This window comes from Leucoraja erinacea, chromosome 12 (assembly GCF_028641065.1).
Source record: "Leucoraja erinacea ecotype New England chromosome 12, Leri_hhj_1, whole genome shotgun sequence".
In the NCBI taxonomy this organism is placed as follows: domain Eukaryota; kingdom Metazoa; phylum Chordata; class Chondrichthyes; order Rajiformes; family Rajidae; genus Leucoraja; species Leucoraja erinaceus.
In genome coordinates, this window is record NC_073388.1 from 47454502 (window position 1) to 47470607 (window position 16106).

The window sequence follows — 16106 nt, forward strand, 5'->3', positions numbered from 1 at the left end:
CAAATAACCCATATTCTCTGCTCAGTGCTCTTTCCTTCTGGTTTCCCCACACCCGTCACCCAGCTTAATTACCCTCTCGTACCTGGTTCTACCTATCACACCCACACACAGACCTCTGGTTGTCCCATTCTCTCTGCCCCCTTCCCCCCCCCCCCCCCCTTTTTTTTTTTTGGTTCCCTTTATCCCTTATCTGCTTCCAAATCGCCTTCCTTGCTTATCGGGTTCCATGTCTGCATCGTTTTGTTTCCTCTACTTGCCTCCCAGCCTCAGTCTCTACCACTCTTCTTCCTGTCTGGTTCCATCTGCCCATATTTTTTTTTCCTTCATGCCTTTACCTATCACCCACTCCATTCTGCTCAATCTGCCCATCTTCCTGTTCACCAGGTTCCACCTTTTGCCTGCCAGGCCCAAAATTAATGGGCATGACGCATGGAGTGATACAGTGTGGAAACAGGTCCTTCAGCCCAACTTGCTCACACCGGCCAACAATGTCTCGGCTACAGTTGCACTTGCCTGCGCTTGCTCCATATCCCTCCAAACCTGTCCTATCCATGTACCTATCTAACTGTTTCTTAAACGATGGGATAGACCCTGCCTCAACAACCTCCTCTTTGTTCTATACACCCACCCCCCTCAATTCCCCTACACTGGGCAAGACACTGCGCATCTACCCGATCTATTCCTCTCATGATTTTGTACACGTCTATAAGATCTCTCCCTCTCATCCTCCTTCGCTCCATGGAATAGAGACCCAGCCTACCCAACCTCTCCCTGTAGCTCACTCCCTCTAGTCCTGGCAACATCCTTGTAAATCTTTTCTGAACCTTTTCAAGCTTAACAATATCTTCCCAATAACATGGTGCCCAGAACTGAACACAATAAATGCGTCTCAACTGCAACCTTCCAACTTCTATACTCAATACACTGAAGGCCAAAGTGCAAAAAGCCTTTTTCACCACCATATCTACCTGTGGCTCGACCTTCAAGGAACCATGCACCTGCACTCCTAGATCCCTCTGCTCTACAACACTCCCCAGAGCCCAACCATTCATTGTGTAGGTCCTACCCACGTTAGACTTGCCAAAATGCAACATCTCACATTTGCCTGTATTAAATTCCATCAACCATTCTTCTGCCCAACTGGCCAATTGATCCAGACCTGCTGCAATTTTTCACAACTATCTTCACTATTTGCAAAACCACCCACTTTTGTATCATCAACAAACTTACTAATCTTGCCATGTATGATCTCATACAAATCATTGATGTAGATGACAAACAGTAACGGGCCCAGCACCGAACCCTGTGGCACACCACTAGTCACAGGCCTCCAATCTGTGAAGCAACCTTCCACCATCACCCTCTGCTTCCTTCCATGAAGCCAATTTTCTATCCAATCAGCTATCTCTCCTTGGATCCCATCTAACCTTCCAGAGCAGACTACTATGCGGAACCTTGTCGAATGCCTTACTGAAATCCATGAAATACAGCTCTGCCCTCATCGACCTTTTTGATCACGTCTTCAAATAACTCGAATCAGATTTGTGAGGCACGACCTCACACGTATAAAACCATGCTGACTATCCCATAGCAGACATTGTCCATCCAAATGCCAGAATACTCTCTAGTAACTTTCCGACTACAGATGTTAAGTTCCAAGTTGGGAACTATAGTTCCCAGCATTTTCCCTGCAGCTCTTCTTGATCAAGCCCTCGAGATTTGTCTACCTTCATACACGATAGTACCTTCAGCACCTCTTCGACTGAAACACTGACTGCTCTCAAGACACTTCCATTGACTACCCCAAGTTCTTCCGTCCACCTGTCTTTCTCCTTGGTAAATAGAGGAGAAATACTCATTGAGGACCTTGCCCATTTCCTGTGGCTCCACACAGAGGTGACTGCTTTGATTCCTGAGGGGTTCTACTCTCTCTCTCTAGTTACCCTTTTCCCTCTTTCGACTCAGTATCGAGGGAATCTTATGGGACGTCCTATCCCCATATGGATGTCCTGAAAAGTACATTGGAATCCTGAGACTCCTCCACGATGACATGCTTTTTCATCTCTTCCCTGAACGGGGTCACGAGCTTTTCTTAGTCGTGTCTCCGTTGTCGTTGGGGCCTAACTTTGTGGAGCTGGCGGCCTCCAACCGGAATCAACCTGGGGGTTCCAGTCGCAGACCCTGCGGACTCACTGGCTGACTTCGGAGCGCGGAGCGCTGTGGTGGCACGCGGCTGCAATCCGACTTCGGAGCTTCGGAGGCTTCCCGCAACGGCAACTTCGCCAGCCCGAATCGAGGGGTTTAAATCGATTTTAAACCGACCCGGAGCAGGGCCTTGCATCGCCCAGTGAAACAACCCTGGAAAATATGAAGTCAACTCTCCTCCAATGTCGACCTTAATGACGAGATCCAACATTGTCTTAAGTGTGCTGGAACAGCTTTTGGACGTCTTCAAACGAGAGTCTTTCAAAATTGTGACATCCGAACAGACACCAAAATGTTAGTGTACAAAGCAGTGGTGACTCCAACGCTCCTGTATGCATCAGAAACCTGGACAGCATACCAACGCTATCTGAAAACACTTAGCGTTCCATCAACGATGTCTTCAAAGCAGCTTAAATATCAGATGGGAAATCAGAAGAACCAACGTCAGCCAACTAAGATGGGTCGGTCATGTTTTTCGGATGGAAGACGAGCGTCTACCAAAGCAAACCTTCTACTCCCAGCTTAAAGAAGGCAAACGTAAAAGAGGAGGACAAAAGAAGAGATTCAAAGATGCCTTAAAAGCCAGCATGAAGAAATGTGAAATTGACATCGACAATTGGGAAACCATTGCCAAGGACAGGAAACTCTGGCGAACTATCATCCAAGAAGGAACAGCGACCTTCGAAGCCAAGAGAGAGAATTAGAAGAAAAGAGAAGAAAACGGAAAGAGAGTCAGCAACAACCAACGCCCGATCTGCCATCTGGAATTACCTGTCCTGAATGCCGAAGAACATTCAAAGCCCGGATTGGACTCGTAAGCCCCCGGAGAGTCCATAAAAACAACAGAATGTGGACCATCATCCTCGACCTCGAGGGATAGCCACGACGAAGACTTATGTATTTATAACATCTCTTGGGATTGTCTTTAATGCTATCTGCCAGAGCTATCTCCTGGCCCCATTTTGCCCTTCTGATTTCCTTTTTTAGTTTACTCATTAGTTCCCGAAACTTTTCCAGGGATGCACTTGATCCCAGCTGCCTTTACCTGTCCCATGCGTCCATCTTATTCTTGAGCAATGCCTCAATTTCCCTCGTCAGCCACGTTTCCTTGCATTTCTGAATGTGGGTACTTGAATCTGGAGCACATTGTCTAAAAAGAGAATGCAGACTCACAGCATTTAAATATTGGGTGAGCAATTGAATGATCAGACATAGATGACTGTAAAATGGGTTTAGTGTATATGGGGATAGGTTGTTCATTGTGGATGTCATAAAGTAAAGCCAAACAACATGGAAATAGGCCCTTCACTCCAACTTGTCCATGCCGATCGAGATGCCCTATCTAAGCTAGTCTCACCTCCCTGCATATCCCTCTTTCCTACCCATTTACCTGTTCAAATGTTTTATACATGTTTTATCAACTACTTCCTCTGGCAGCTTGTTTGTATGTGATAATGTTGCTCCTCCGTTTCCTATTAATCTTTCCCCTCTCCTATGGTTTTGGATTATCCTACACTGGGAAAAGACTATGCATTCACCCTATCTATTCCCCTTATGATCTTACACAGCTCTATAAGATCACCCCTCAGCTTTCTGTGCTCCAAGGAAGAAAGTCCTTGCTTGCCCAAACCTCTCTCCATAGCGGGCGGGCCCTCGAGTCCTGGCAACAGGATATGGAAGGCTGAAGTGCCCATATCTGTGCTGGATGACAATTTGGCGAGAGTTGGTGCTTCAGGTTGATCACCTTGCACTTGCCCCTAATCTCTCCCACCCTTATAGGTGTTTTACTTGTTATCCTTTTCCTTTTTTTCTTACATCTTTAACCCCCACATGTTCATTTTCTCAACTCTAACAAAAGTTTATTAATTTGATGTGTTAAAAACTTTTCTATCCCGAGAGCTATCTGACTCTAGTATTGCCAGGTTTTTTCTCTCAGTTCAAACTTGCAGCATTCAGGATTTTTATTTTCTCTGGAAGAAATGCTAATTTTACAAGTTGTCTGCATAAAATCTATCAAGTTACAATAGGTTGGAATTAACTGCACTTTGCTGTTCTCAGTGAAGAAATTTGATGCTTTGCTAATTACTGTGAGCCATTTTAAAGAATTATCATAAGATTTTGCAGATAGAAAACTGAACGCCAAGTATGTGTTTCTGGAGAGTGAAATCATCTACTTTACAGGCTTTATTGTAAAAACCACAGTGGAAATGATGAGCGGGATGAGGAGGACGAAGAAAGAGAAAGTGTCTCACGTTGTGCAAGAGAGCAAGAAGCGGATCATCGAGAGGTACATTGGGGAGGAATGTGACCCTTTGAGGATCATTTGTATTTAATAAATATTAAAATACTAGGGGTGGAATGATAATTCTTCAAGTCAAAACAGCTTGCTTACAATGCAAAATAAGTGTAGAATTTCAGGGCTTTTGGTGGTGTAATGGTGCTCCAGGGAAAAATGCCTTTCTGGTGATATTTTCCCCTGTGGTCAACGGTTTTAAATTATTTGGGGGATCCAAAATTGGTGGCACTAATTATAAGAATTTTACTCCTGATTTGTAGTGGTGGAGATACAAAGAAACAACAAACCTTTGAAACCATTCCTACAACCCCTCCCCACCTCAGCCTTTATAGATCTTGTTTCCTGTTTGATGATTGAGGCAGCACACAAGTGTGTGATCCTTCACGTGTGCTTGGACTTTAATTGGAGATGATGTTGGCCCTCTGGTCAAGGTTTGGTTCTATCTGAAAAATATTTGTCATTGGCCTGTCATGAAACATCAATTTTCAAGGCAGATGATTGAGCCTTCATGGGTGGGGGAAAAGGGTGGAATACATGCAATTGCTGATGTCTACATAGAAGCAGAGACTGAACGTGCAAGGGAAGCCTGACTGCCCCTAGTGAGTATGCATCTTCTGAAGGCCTTGCTTTGAGTTTGTAGTATAGATGTGTGCAAGAAGAAAAAAATATCAGTGCTGATAGATTAGTTAAGTTTAAAAACATTAAGTAATAGTCATTTTTTGTTTGTTCATTAGGTCTTAGAAGAGGTATAGAAAAATGCATTCAAATTCCTTCTGATTAAATGGATGCCTGAATCTAGAGGTAATCATGCATGCTGTATGGGTTGTCAGACAGACTGCAATGCCAGTAACACTAGCAAACTGTTTTTCCCCTTTCTGTTGAACAGAAAAACTAAAGGAACCTTGGATACAGAAAGTGCCAAGAAAATGCCTGTGGACTGAGTGGAAGAGGCTGGTATATTAAGCTGAAACAGCGAATAAGGTTGCGAAGACCATAAAAAATAATCCAAAGATCTTTCAAGAAAATATTATCCTGGCAATACTCCTCACTCTGTGTGGAAATAATATAGTGAAATAGCTTAGCGAATATACCTGCTTTCTTTCTGGGATGTTCTGGAAGTGGATTATTAGAATATCTATGACATCCTTCTGCATTAGAATGAAATACTTGTTTTAGTGAATTTAACTCTATGGGGCATGTTGCCTTGCCTGTACGTTATGAAGGCTCTAAGAGGAAACACGGCTTAACATGTATGTGATTTTGACACACCTGGAGTTCAAGAGTTGGAAATTAAAATCTCCAGTTCAGTGATTGGAAAAAGACATTTTCACCAACACCTTGATTTAGCACTGGTTTTCAAGTTGAACTATAAGAATTTATGGTTTTGTTCTCAACAATAGTCTGTTTAGTGAAGTGGTACAGATGTTGGTAGTGGTAGGGGATTATGCTGGGCAAAGCCAGGTGTCAGGCTGAAAATCAAACTATTTCCTCACACAATTGTAAATTGAATGTGAATCCTAAGCCTGTAAAACTTTTTTTGTGAACCAGTTCTCGTGCACCATCTGGAAATTATTGCTAGAAATCTAGGATACAAAGAGTAGATAAGACAGTTCCCAAGTTTTTGATGTCTCCTGCAAGAAATTGTTCCAGTTATTATTGGGTGGAATGTAATGGATTTTCATAAACCGCTGACTGAGCTTGCAGTCTTATTGTCTACTGTGGTCTAATTTATTCAATAAAATGTGGCCTGGTCTGATAAACACACTTTTGCAATAACCTCAACAATTGGCATTGATTAAATCATGGTTTAGTGTAGGTGTTGAAGTGTGTGTTAAATGTTTTACTGAAAAATTGAAGATGATTTTGACTATTGAACAGCTTTTGTAAGGTGTATTATTTCCATGTTAATTTTCTTTCTGTATTGTGATTTCCCTTAAAGTTAAGTTGTATAAACTGTAAAAGTTAGCATTTAAAATTAAACAATGCTAGAGGATTAATTTACTTCTGATGAACAAGCAGTGCTGTTTGTCTTGATTTCTTACCAATACATATTGGTGTTAGAAGTGGGTGCCCGGATAATTTGCGGCAAAACTTTTGTGTCAGCATTGGATGCACTGTGTTTGTCTCTATAGTCGGTGGTTAGGTGTTAGATAGTAATAATTGTTTAAATATATTTTGATTGGCCTTGATGCTTAAAGAAACCTGATTACTGATCTCTCAATTTCACATGTTCTATCACATGCCCAGGTGAATATTTTACTTAATTTTACTAGCACCTGGATCTTTAGGCTATGTAATCTTAGTCAAAATAAATGATGCTTCCGGTAAAATGCTTTAATTATCCTTGGCTTGCTTGTACTAATATTAGATAATATCTACCCATGGTTTATTTAGTCTTGTTCTGAGTTTTTACTTTATAAACCTAAAATATTCTGTAGTTAGCTCTTTCCCAAAACAGTTGGAGGCTATCACTTTTTGACAAGCACACAATGGCAGGAATGAATCTGGTATAAACTTCAATGCACCAATACAGTAAATTCAGACTTCTGGTGCATACTTTACAAAGACATCTAATTATAAATGTGCTGTATTTGTAACTTTCCTCTGCAGCATGAAGGGGTTGGTGGTGTAAGCGGGTTTCCGTATTCTGACTGCGCATGCCCAGGTCAAAGGTCACTATGCATAAACAGCCCTGGAATGTGGACCGTCATATCTTCTGTTTTTTCCAGCTTTGATTCTTCTAGGTAGAAATGAAGGTCCACTGCTCCACTGCTTTCCAGGGTTGTTTATGTATAGTGACCTTTGAACTGGGCATGCACAGTCGGGATACCGAGCTCGTTTATTGGTGACAAGATAATGACAGATCAGAAAACACAAAAACCTGGATCATGAGACAGTTTGACTACTTTAAATCAGTTCTTAGCCATCTCTTTACTTTCTGTATTTCTGCCACACGTGGGCATATGGGCCAGCTTGATCAGTGGTTCCGCGCAAGTAGGTGACTCCAGAAACGTACAAGGTTCAGGCATGATTCTATTCTTTTTGGAACAGATGATGAATAAAATGCTTTCCTTGCAAGCATTATGGCCTGTTTGTTGCATCTCAACCCGGGTTGTTTTGCTTATCTTTTATTATACCCCTTAAGGATCAGTGCATAATCTATGTGTGAAACCATGTGAATTGGCCATGGTCTTAAATTAATTTGTATTTACTGTGGAGAAATGAATGAATTAATAAGTTTATTGGCCAAGTATTCACATACAAGGAATTTGCCTTGGTGCTCTGCCCGCAAGTGACAATATGACATACAGTGACGGTTAGGAATGACACATAAAACATTAATAATTAAACATTATCAATTAAACATGTGAATACCAGAGCAAAAGGAGGCTACAGATTTTAGGTTATTGAGTAGAGCTACTACTCGTGGGGAAAAAAAAACTGTTTTTATGTCTGGCTGTAGCAGCTTTGAAACTCACGAGTTCCAGAGGGAAGTGATTCGAAGAGTTTGTGGCCAGGGTGAGAGGGGTCAGAGATGATCTTACCCCCTCACTTCCTGGCCCTTGGAGTGTACAGTTCGTCAATGAGATAGTGAGTTCAGGAGCTAGAGTAGTGATATCCTGGAGCAGAACAATGTTATGATGGAGAACATGGACGTTTTGAAATGCGTAACGGTGGATAAATGCCTGAAGTGTATCCAAGGATGTTATGTGAGTAAGGGGGAAGTTTGCTGAGGCCTTAGAGAGTTTTGTATCTTTGTTAGTCACGGGCGAGGCACTAGAAAACGTGAGGGTGGCTAATGTATATTTAAGAAGGGCAGCTATGAAAAGCCAGAGAACTTCAGACCAGTAAGCCTTACTGATGGGCAAGTTAATGGAAGGGATTCTGAGGCACACAATTTATTTGTGTTTGGAAAGGCAAGGGCAAGGGGTGATCAGCATGGTTTTTGTCATCGGAAATCGTTTCTCTCAAATTCTGATGTTTTTTGAAGCGATGACCAAGAGGAATGACAAGGGTGTGGCGACAGATGTTGTCTATTTTGATATTTGCAAACCCTTTGACAAGGTTTCATGTGGTAGTCTGGTCTATAAGATTATTACACATTGGATTTGTAATGCTGGGGATATTGAGTGTACTCCTTAACACTTTTAAGAACTTTATAACTTCTATTGCATTGCACGTATTACATAGCTATGATGCGTTGTTCAAATATAAAAATATAAATTTTATTATGCCAGATGTTTGCTAGTGATTTTGTTGGCTTCCACTGTTATATTAGAATTGTAGTGATACAGCATGGAAATGGGCTATTTCACCCACTGAGTTTGTGCTATCAGACACTCATTTTATTCTTTCCACATTCTCATCAATATTTTCATCTCCATAATAGGGGCAATTACTTGTGCCCAATTAACCAACCAATCACATGTCTTCAGGATATGGGAGGAACGAGCACAGCATGCAAACCCCACACAGACAGCACTGGAGGTTGAGTGAACTTGGGTTGTTTGAACTGTAAAACAGCAGCTCTTCCAGTGTCCCTTCACTGGCAGGCAATGAATACTGTGCAGTCTGTGCTATCTCATCTATTAATAAGTTCAGTTTGATTAGAATAATAAAGCTCCTCAATCACACTCAAATCATGAAGCATTATAATTCAATCTGCCAGAGGAGGACAGCACATAATGGGAGTGGAGTTTTGGGAGTGTCGCAGTGGTACAGTTTCACATTAATTGTGCTGGGTGACCAACATGAATAAAAAATCTTTACCCTTGCAGGATAAAAGATAATTAGGTGAAAGAAATTAATGATAACTACGAGTTGCTTTCTGATCAGTACGCCTCAAACTGAATCATCATTGTTAAACACGGTGGCTTCCATTAGTCAGGTTAATTCTGTCTTCACTTAGAGCTATTAAATTCCTACTACACGGGAATTGCAAGCCTTTGTGCTCATAAAACATAGAATAGAACAGCACAATAACAGGCTCTTCTACGCAATCCTTGGTTTCCCATTATAAAACATTACTTGATACCCTGAAAGTAATGAAGATGTGTTACGAAGTCTTAAAGATTGTGTGGAAATATTGCCCTATATTTTTGTAATGCTTTCATGAAGCTTGCATGCCAAATTATTGCAAGCTATGGTGAAAGAAGAAACCATGATTTTTTTTTAATGTTATTGTTTTGAGTTATCTGGGCATCGTCAGATTTATTATCCACCCCTTAAAGCCCTTGATAAGGTGATGATGAGGCACTATCCTCAACCGCTGCAATCCTTCTGTTGCACATCCTCCCACAGTTCCAGAATTTAGACTGGGCGACAATAAAGAACATTTAGTATATGTCGAAGGTAGACACAAAATGCTGGAGTAACTCAGCTGGACAGGCAGTATCTCTGGAGAGATGCTGCCTCACCCGCTGAGTTACTCCAGCATTTTGTGTCTACCTTGTTTTCAAACCAGCATCTGCAGCTCTTTCTTACACATTTAGTATATGTCTATATGTCACTAAGGGAACTTGAAGTCTTGTTGGTCTTAAATATTGAAGTTGTGTGTTTGCGATACATTGTTAAGTAACTGCAATACAATTTATAAATGGAACACAAGGTGCTGATGAAGGGAATGGATGTCAAGGATGGTAATCCAGTGGACACTTTTGTCTCAGCTGCCTGTATTCTTTGACCTGTATTCATCTAGACAAGTTGGGAACGTGTCATCACTCTCCAGAATTTGTCTTGTAGCAGATTGAGTAGCTTTGGAGGAGTGAGTGGGGAAATTTGCATAGAATCTGACATTTGTATAGCTACAGTATTGAGATGGCTGGTCCTGCAGAGTTCTGAGTCAATGGTGACTCCAGGTTGTTGATAGGGGAAGATTGAATGCCATTGAATTTGTGGGTGGATGGTTAGACACACATTTATTGGAGACTGCCAATGCCTGACCCTGCAGTGGAGTGAATGTTATTTGCCATATCTGCCTATGCCTGTGTTATATGCCTATAGGCTGTTATATTTGCTAAAGAGTTTCAGATGAGATTGAACATTCTCTAATCATCAAGAAACATCCACAGATGGTTAAACCTTAGATACTGACCTAAGGAACTCCTGTGCAGCAATGGCCTGGGGATGGGATGAGTAGTGATCACCTTTGTGATGTACGACTTTGGCTATTAGAATGTTTTCCTGTCAATGTCCATTAACCTTAGTTGTATAGGGTTCCTTGATGGCACTCGTCAAATGTGCTCAGATATTGAAGGTAGACACAAAATGCTGGAGTAACTCAGCTGGACAGGCTGCATCTCTGGAGAGAAGGAATGGGTGACGTTTCAGGTCGAGACCCTTCTTCGGACTGATGTCAGGGGAGTGGGCGGGAGAAAGACAGAATGTAGTTGGAGACAGTAAGATGAGTGGGAGAACTGGGGAGGGGATAGAGAAGGAAAGCAAGGACTATTTGAAGTTAGAGGAGTCAATGTTCATACCGCTGTGGTGTAAACTACCCAAACGAAATAGGAGGTGCTGTTCCTCCAATTTGCGCTGGGCCTCACTCTGACAATGGAGGCGGCCCAGGACAGAGAGGTCAGATTGGGAATGGGAGGGGCGTTGAAGTGCTGAGCAACCAGGAGATCAGGTAAGTTTTGACGGACTGAGCGGAGGCGTTCAGCGAAACAATCGCCGAGCCTGTGCTTGGTCTTGCCGATGTAGAGAAGTTGACACCTGGGACAGCGGATAGGATACAGTAGATGAGATTGGAGGAGGTACAAGTGAACCTCTGCCTCACCTGGAAAGACTGGGTCCTTGGATGGAGTCGAGGGGAAGAGGAAAAGGGACAGGTGTTGCATCTCCTGTGGTTACGGGGAAGGATCTGAGCAGTCACCATCACTATACCTCTTAAATTCTCCTTTTTGGTTCACGTTTCACAGTTTGGTTAGTGATGTGGGCACTGAAATCCCCAATCTGCATTCCATTCTGCCTTTGCTAATTTCAATGTTGCTTCATTGAGCACGGAGGAGCACTGATGCACTGAGTGGAGGACAGTGGATATAATCATGAGGTTTCCTTGATTTTGGTTTCAAATTTCCCAAGAACATGGTCCAAAGCTTCTCATCCCAGCACCAGAATTATTTCAGTTATCTCCAAGATAACAATTCACAACTGTGTATACAAATATTTATCATTTTTTTTTATAATGCAACTTATTTCTGGCAAGGGCTGGGACGTCAGTTATCCTCGTGTAAAGACTATTCTTGCCTGCCCTTTTTGGGCTTCTTAATTAATATCCAAGAGTTGATAATGAAAGGGGCTTGTATTTGACTTGTTCTTCGAAAGTACTCTGAAAGGTGAGGTTGTTTACCGTTAGATAACTGTACTCATCATCTTTGGATCAACATCCATGGCCTATCATTCCGGGTTGGGATCATAGATTGTTCTATAGCAGGAGGAGGAAACAGGAAGCTGTTGAGGGTTAACCCATCTGGCTCAGTTGTAAAATAAATCTTTAAAATATCCATCAAAGGAACAGGCTATTGAGCCCTTTTCTTCAATCTAACATTTATTCTCCGTCCTCTTTATCAGTCCGTCTAGTTTTGTTATGAATGCCCTTTAATGGCAACCTAGTCCAGTTCCACTCTCCCCACACTGTTTATACAAGTCTTCATTCTTTATGCTCTTTAATGCTCCTCACTGAAGAAAGTATTGTTTTGGCAAAAACTCAACATCATGACACTAACATAGATCCATATACCAGCAGTAATTTTGTTTTAGAATTCCCTCACCCATGTTAATTACTTTTAAAGCAGTGCTGGTGGAGGAAAAGATGGAGGTCGATTGTTGTTTGGCCTATTAAAGACGTGAGTAGTTAGATTCACTTGATTTAAAGTAGTCAGAATACCTCAAATGTAAAGACCTTTTGCAGCATGTCCAACTACATTCCAGGTTACAGGCATGTTCTATTATTTCTGCATTAAGTTACGATGGCCCAGTCCAGCTACATTCTTTGTGTTTATTGCCTTTAAAAAATGTCACAACCCCTCACCTATTTGTCCTATAGTTGCTCTTTTCCGTTTGAAAGCAAAAGTCGGCCTTTTCCTGGTTGATTTTCCCAATTTAACCAGATCTTTTTATTTTAGAGTACAGACTTGCATCTTCTGGTGGCTTACGTCAAATAACGCAAAATGACCCTTCCCCAATTTTTGCCATCTGTCATTTATCCACATACCATCAACACTGCCCTGTGAAACAACATGTTCCTAATCTTCATGAACAAAATCATTTGCCCTTCATTTGCCCCACAAATATCTCTCTCCATCTGGGCAATTCTGCTGAACAACGAGGCATTATTTTAGATTGTCTCTGAGGTGGTGTGGTTCGTGTACGGATTTTACATTATTCATATTTATAAATTGCATCGTTAGATTTATTTTGTCATAGCTGGGCTCTTGTTAATTTTCAGCTAGTGTTGCAGGTTTTATATAAAGAGTCAATGAAATGGTCTGGTGTTTGTTGTCATGAATGGAGGTTGTAAATGAAAAACTCAAATCAAATGAAGATGTATTAAATGATGAAATTGTTGCTGTTTCTGTCAACATTAAGTTCATGCTGGCTCTATCCCATCATCCATTCCCCTGCTCTCTCCCTGTAATCCTGTAAATTATTTTGTCTCCCTTTTAATTTCGATTCGAATGCCTTTAATAGTTCTTCATCCACCATGCCTAAGTGGCTTTTGGTGATGAAAGTAGCAGTTGTATTCTTAAGAGAGAATGTGTCTGATTAGTGGGGAGGCTACATGGAAAGCTATATCTCCAAGATGACTTTTCTTCTGCTGCTCAATTTCTAATGTAACTTTTAAGTGGTTTTCTAGTTCCCGATCGAAAACGCATCATAATCACTCAGGCCTGCTTCATACCAATTGCGCTCCGTAATTTATCGATTGCATTGTATCCATTTAGCTTTGTGGAACCATGCTATATAGCAGTATTTGCCCTATTAAAAACTTTTGTTATCCTGTGCACTTGATTTTATTTATTGACCTATACCTGAGAACCTTGTTCAGCAGATCTAAACCTAAGCCCATTAATGGTGAAATAGCTAATAAATTGCATTTTGTAGCCTGCAATAAGATCTACTGCAGCTTTTCTTTAATTTTGTAAAATTGGACGCATATTTGTTTGCCAAAACCAACCAGAATTTATCCGGCTATTTACACTCATACAGATCAAGTTTCCATTGAACAAACATCTAAGTGCCTTAAATTGAAATCCTCTCTCAGTTCTTTCCATTAACATTTCCAATCTGCGGGGCGGGGGGAGGGGGAAATATTATTTCTTGTTGATTTTAATATTGTCCGTAAACTGAAACCATTTCATTGGATGCAAATACTATTCATGTCCAGTGCATTGTATCTCTGCATGAGGATCTTGCCCATTTTTGCTAAGTTCTAACAATTATAGTTACTTGCTGCTATGCTGACGATCTCTCCTTGAAAGGAACAGGTATGCATACTGTTAAAGATTTTGACGATGGTTGTCATGCTGATCACTAATCCAAAGTAGTGAGTGATAATAGATAAATGCAGTTTAAATCTCACGAGAGAACACTTAGAATGGCATTCAAACTGGATTAGTTCACCAATGTCCTACAGGGAAAGGTTATTCTTTCCTTCTCTGGGTCTATGCCCACAGCCCCACATTAAGGTGGTTGACTGCCCTCTGACAGAGCTGAGCATAGTTGTATCAACCCACCATAAAGAATATTGATCCAGAATCAGATTCAGGTGGTGGGTGTATGGAACAAGCTGCCAGATGAGGTAGTTGAGGCTGGGACTATCCCAACGTTCAAGAAACAGACAGGTGCGTGGAAAGGACAGGTTTGGAGAGATAAGGACCAACCGCAGGCAGATGGGACTGGTGTAGCTGGGACATGTTGGGCAAGTTGGGCCGAAGGGCCTGTTTCCACACTATCACTCTATGACCATTTGGACAGACACTGGACTTGGCAACAATGCCTATCACCTAAGCATGAAAGGATATGGTGACAAGGTTTGGGAAGAGTCGTCAGCTATTGACCATGTGTTTGTAAGGCACATTACATCAGATCTTTTTGACATTAAACGTGCAAGTGGCTTTACCAAAATCATGTAAAGTTAATCATTTTAAAACTACTCAACTAGAAATCAATGTCACAATTACAATGTTACAGTTTTGGTTTAAAGCTTAGAGCTGGAGTGCATGGTCTGCCTACCTTTGAACCTCTGTTTAGAGCCACTAGTTTTTCTCATTGTATAATTTATGCGGTGTTTGGAAATTTTCACCTTTGTTCCCAAGACTGTACCGTTTAGCGTCTGTATTAGCTGTAGATCAGAGTTGGAAAAGTTTAATTCAATCTCCAGAAATTTTCTCTTTAGTAAATGTTTAAGAGTGAATCAGTTTGCATGCAGTGATGGAATGCATAATCAAAATTAAGATTCAAATTGTAAAATGTTCACTAATGTCAGATATTGAAGCTTTGCACCCTTGTTGAGATAAAATTGCCTTTGACATTTGACAAAATGCACCAAAAATATTGTTACATTCTCATTTTTATGTCATTAGTATTTTCAGTTTAAGTATCAGTGTTAATTGTGCCCACCTCACTTGTCAGTGAATGTTTTTAATAAAAGTGTTTTGTCTTAAATTTGTTGTGTGCTTGTTAATGAAGTCCAGAATACAGTAACTAAATCCTTAAGGGGCTGTCCCACTTGGGCGACCTAATTGGCGAGTTTAGGAGAGTTTGAAAAAATGTCAGGTTCAAGACCTCCTTCAACTATGTAGAAGACCTCCTTCGACTACCTGAAGTTAGTCGGAGGTAGTCGAAGCTGGTCTTCAACATGTCATTTTTTCAAACTCTTCTAAACTCGCCAATTAGGTCGCTCAAGTGGCGCAGCCCACTCACTCGCCCGGCTCCTTCGCCCCCCCCCTCTTCTCATCTCCTCCCTCCCTCTCCTCTCTACCCGACCTCCTCTCCGTGTCCGCGGCCCAATCCTCTGTAACGCTGGCGGAAGCTTTTGGCGGTTCTCAGCAAAGAGGACTGCACTTGGTCTAGTACTTATTAAAACTGTGTGTGTGCGTGCGTGTATATGTGACATTTCGCCTTTGATTCACATCCCCTCGAAAACCGGACGCCGAAATGGGGACATTTTTACATATTCCGGTAGTGATTTTCCTCATGATTTCAAAAATCACCTCATCTGTAAATTTGGTTCATTATTTCCCGAGTTTTTTTAAACTATAATTGTTCACAAATCTGACTTTTTTTTCAAATCTAACCGCTGGCCAGCTGTGACGTCACAATGCCTTTGCTCGTGACCCACTTGGCTCATGGCCCTCCCCCCCCCCCCCCCCCCCTACTCTCCCTCCCACCCTTTTCCCCCCTCCCCCACTCCTCCTTCCCCACCCACTACCACTCTTCCCCCTCCCCTCTTTCCCCCTCCTCCCCCCCACTCCTCTACCCCTCCTCCCCCCTCTTTCCCCCTCCCCCCCTCCTTCCCCCTCTCTCCCCCTCCCCACTCCCCCTCCTCCCCCCCCCTCACCCCTCCTTCCCCCCTCTGCCCCCTCCCAACCCCTCCTCCCCC

General features: G+C 41.9%; 1 protein-coding gene across 1 annotated transcript in view; it reads left to right on the forward strand.

The window, feature by feature from the left end:
* Positions 1-15169, forward strand: part of phf6 (PHD finger protein 6) — a 45037-nt gene extending 29868 nt beyond the window's left edge. Inside the window, 3 exon segments of the mRNA XM_055644094.1 lie at positions 4387-4492; positions 5236-5302; positions 5388-15169. Of these exon segments, the coding sequence (XP_055500069.1) occupies positions 4387-4492; positions 5236-5253 (124 nt within the window). The 3' untranslated portion in view covers positions 5254-5302; positions 5388-15169.
* The last annotated feature ends 937 nt before the right edge of the window (positions 15170-16106 follow it).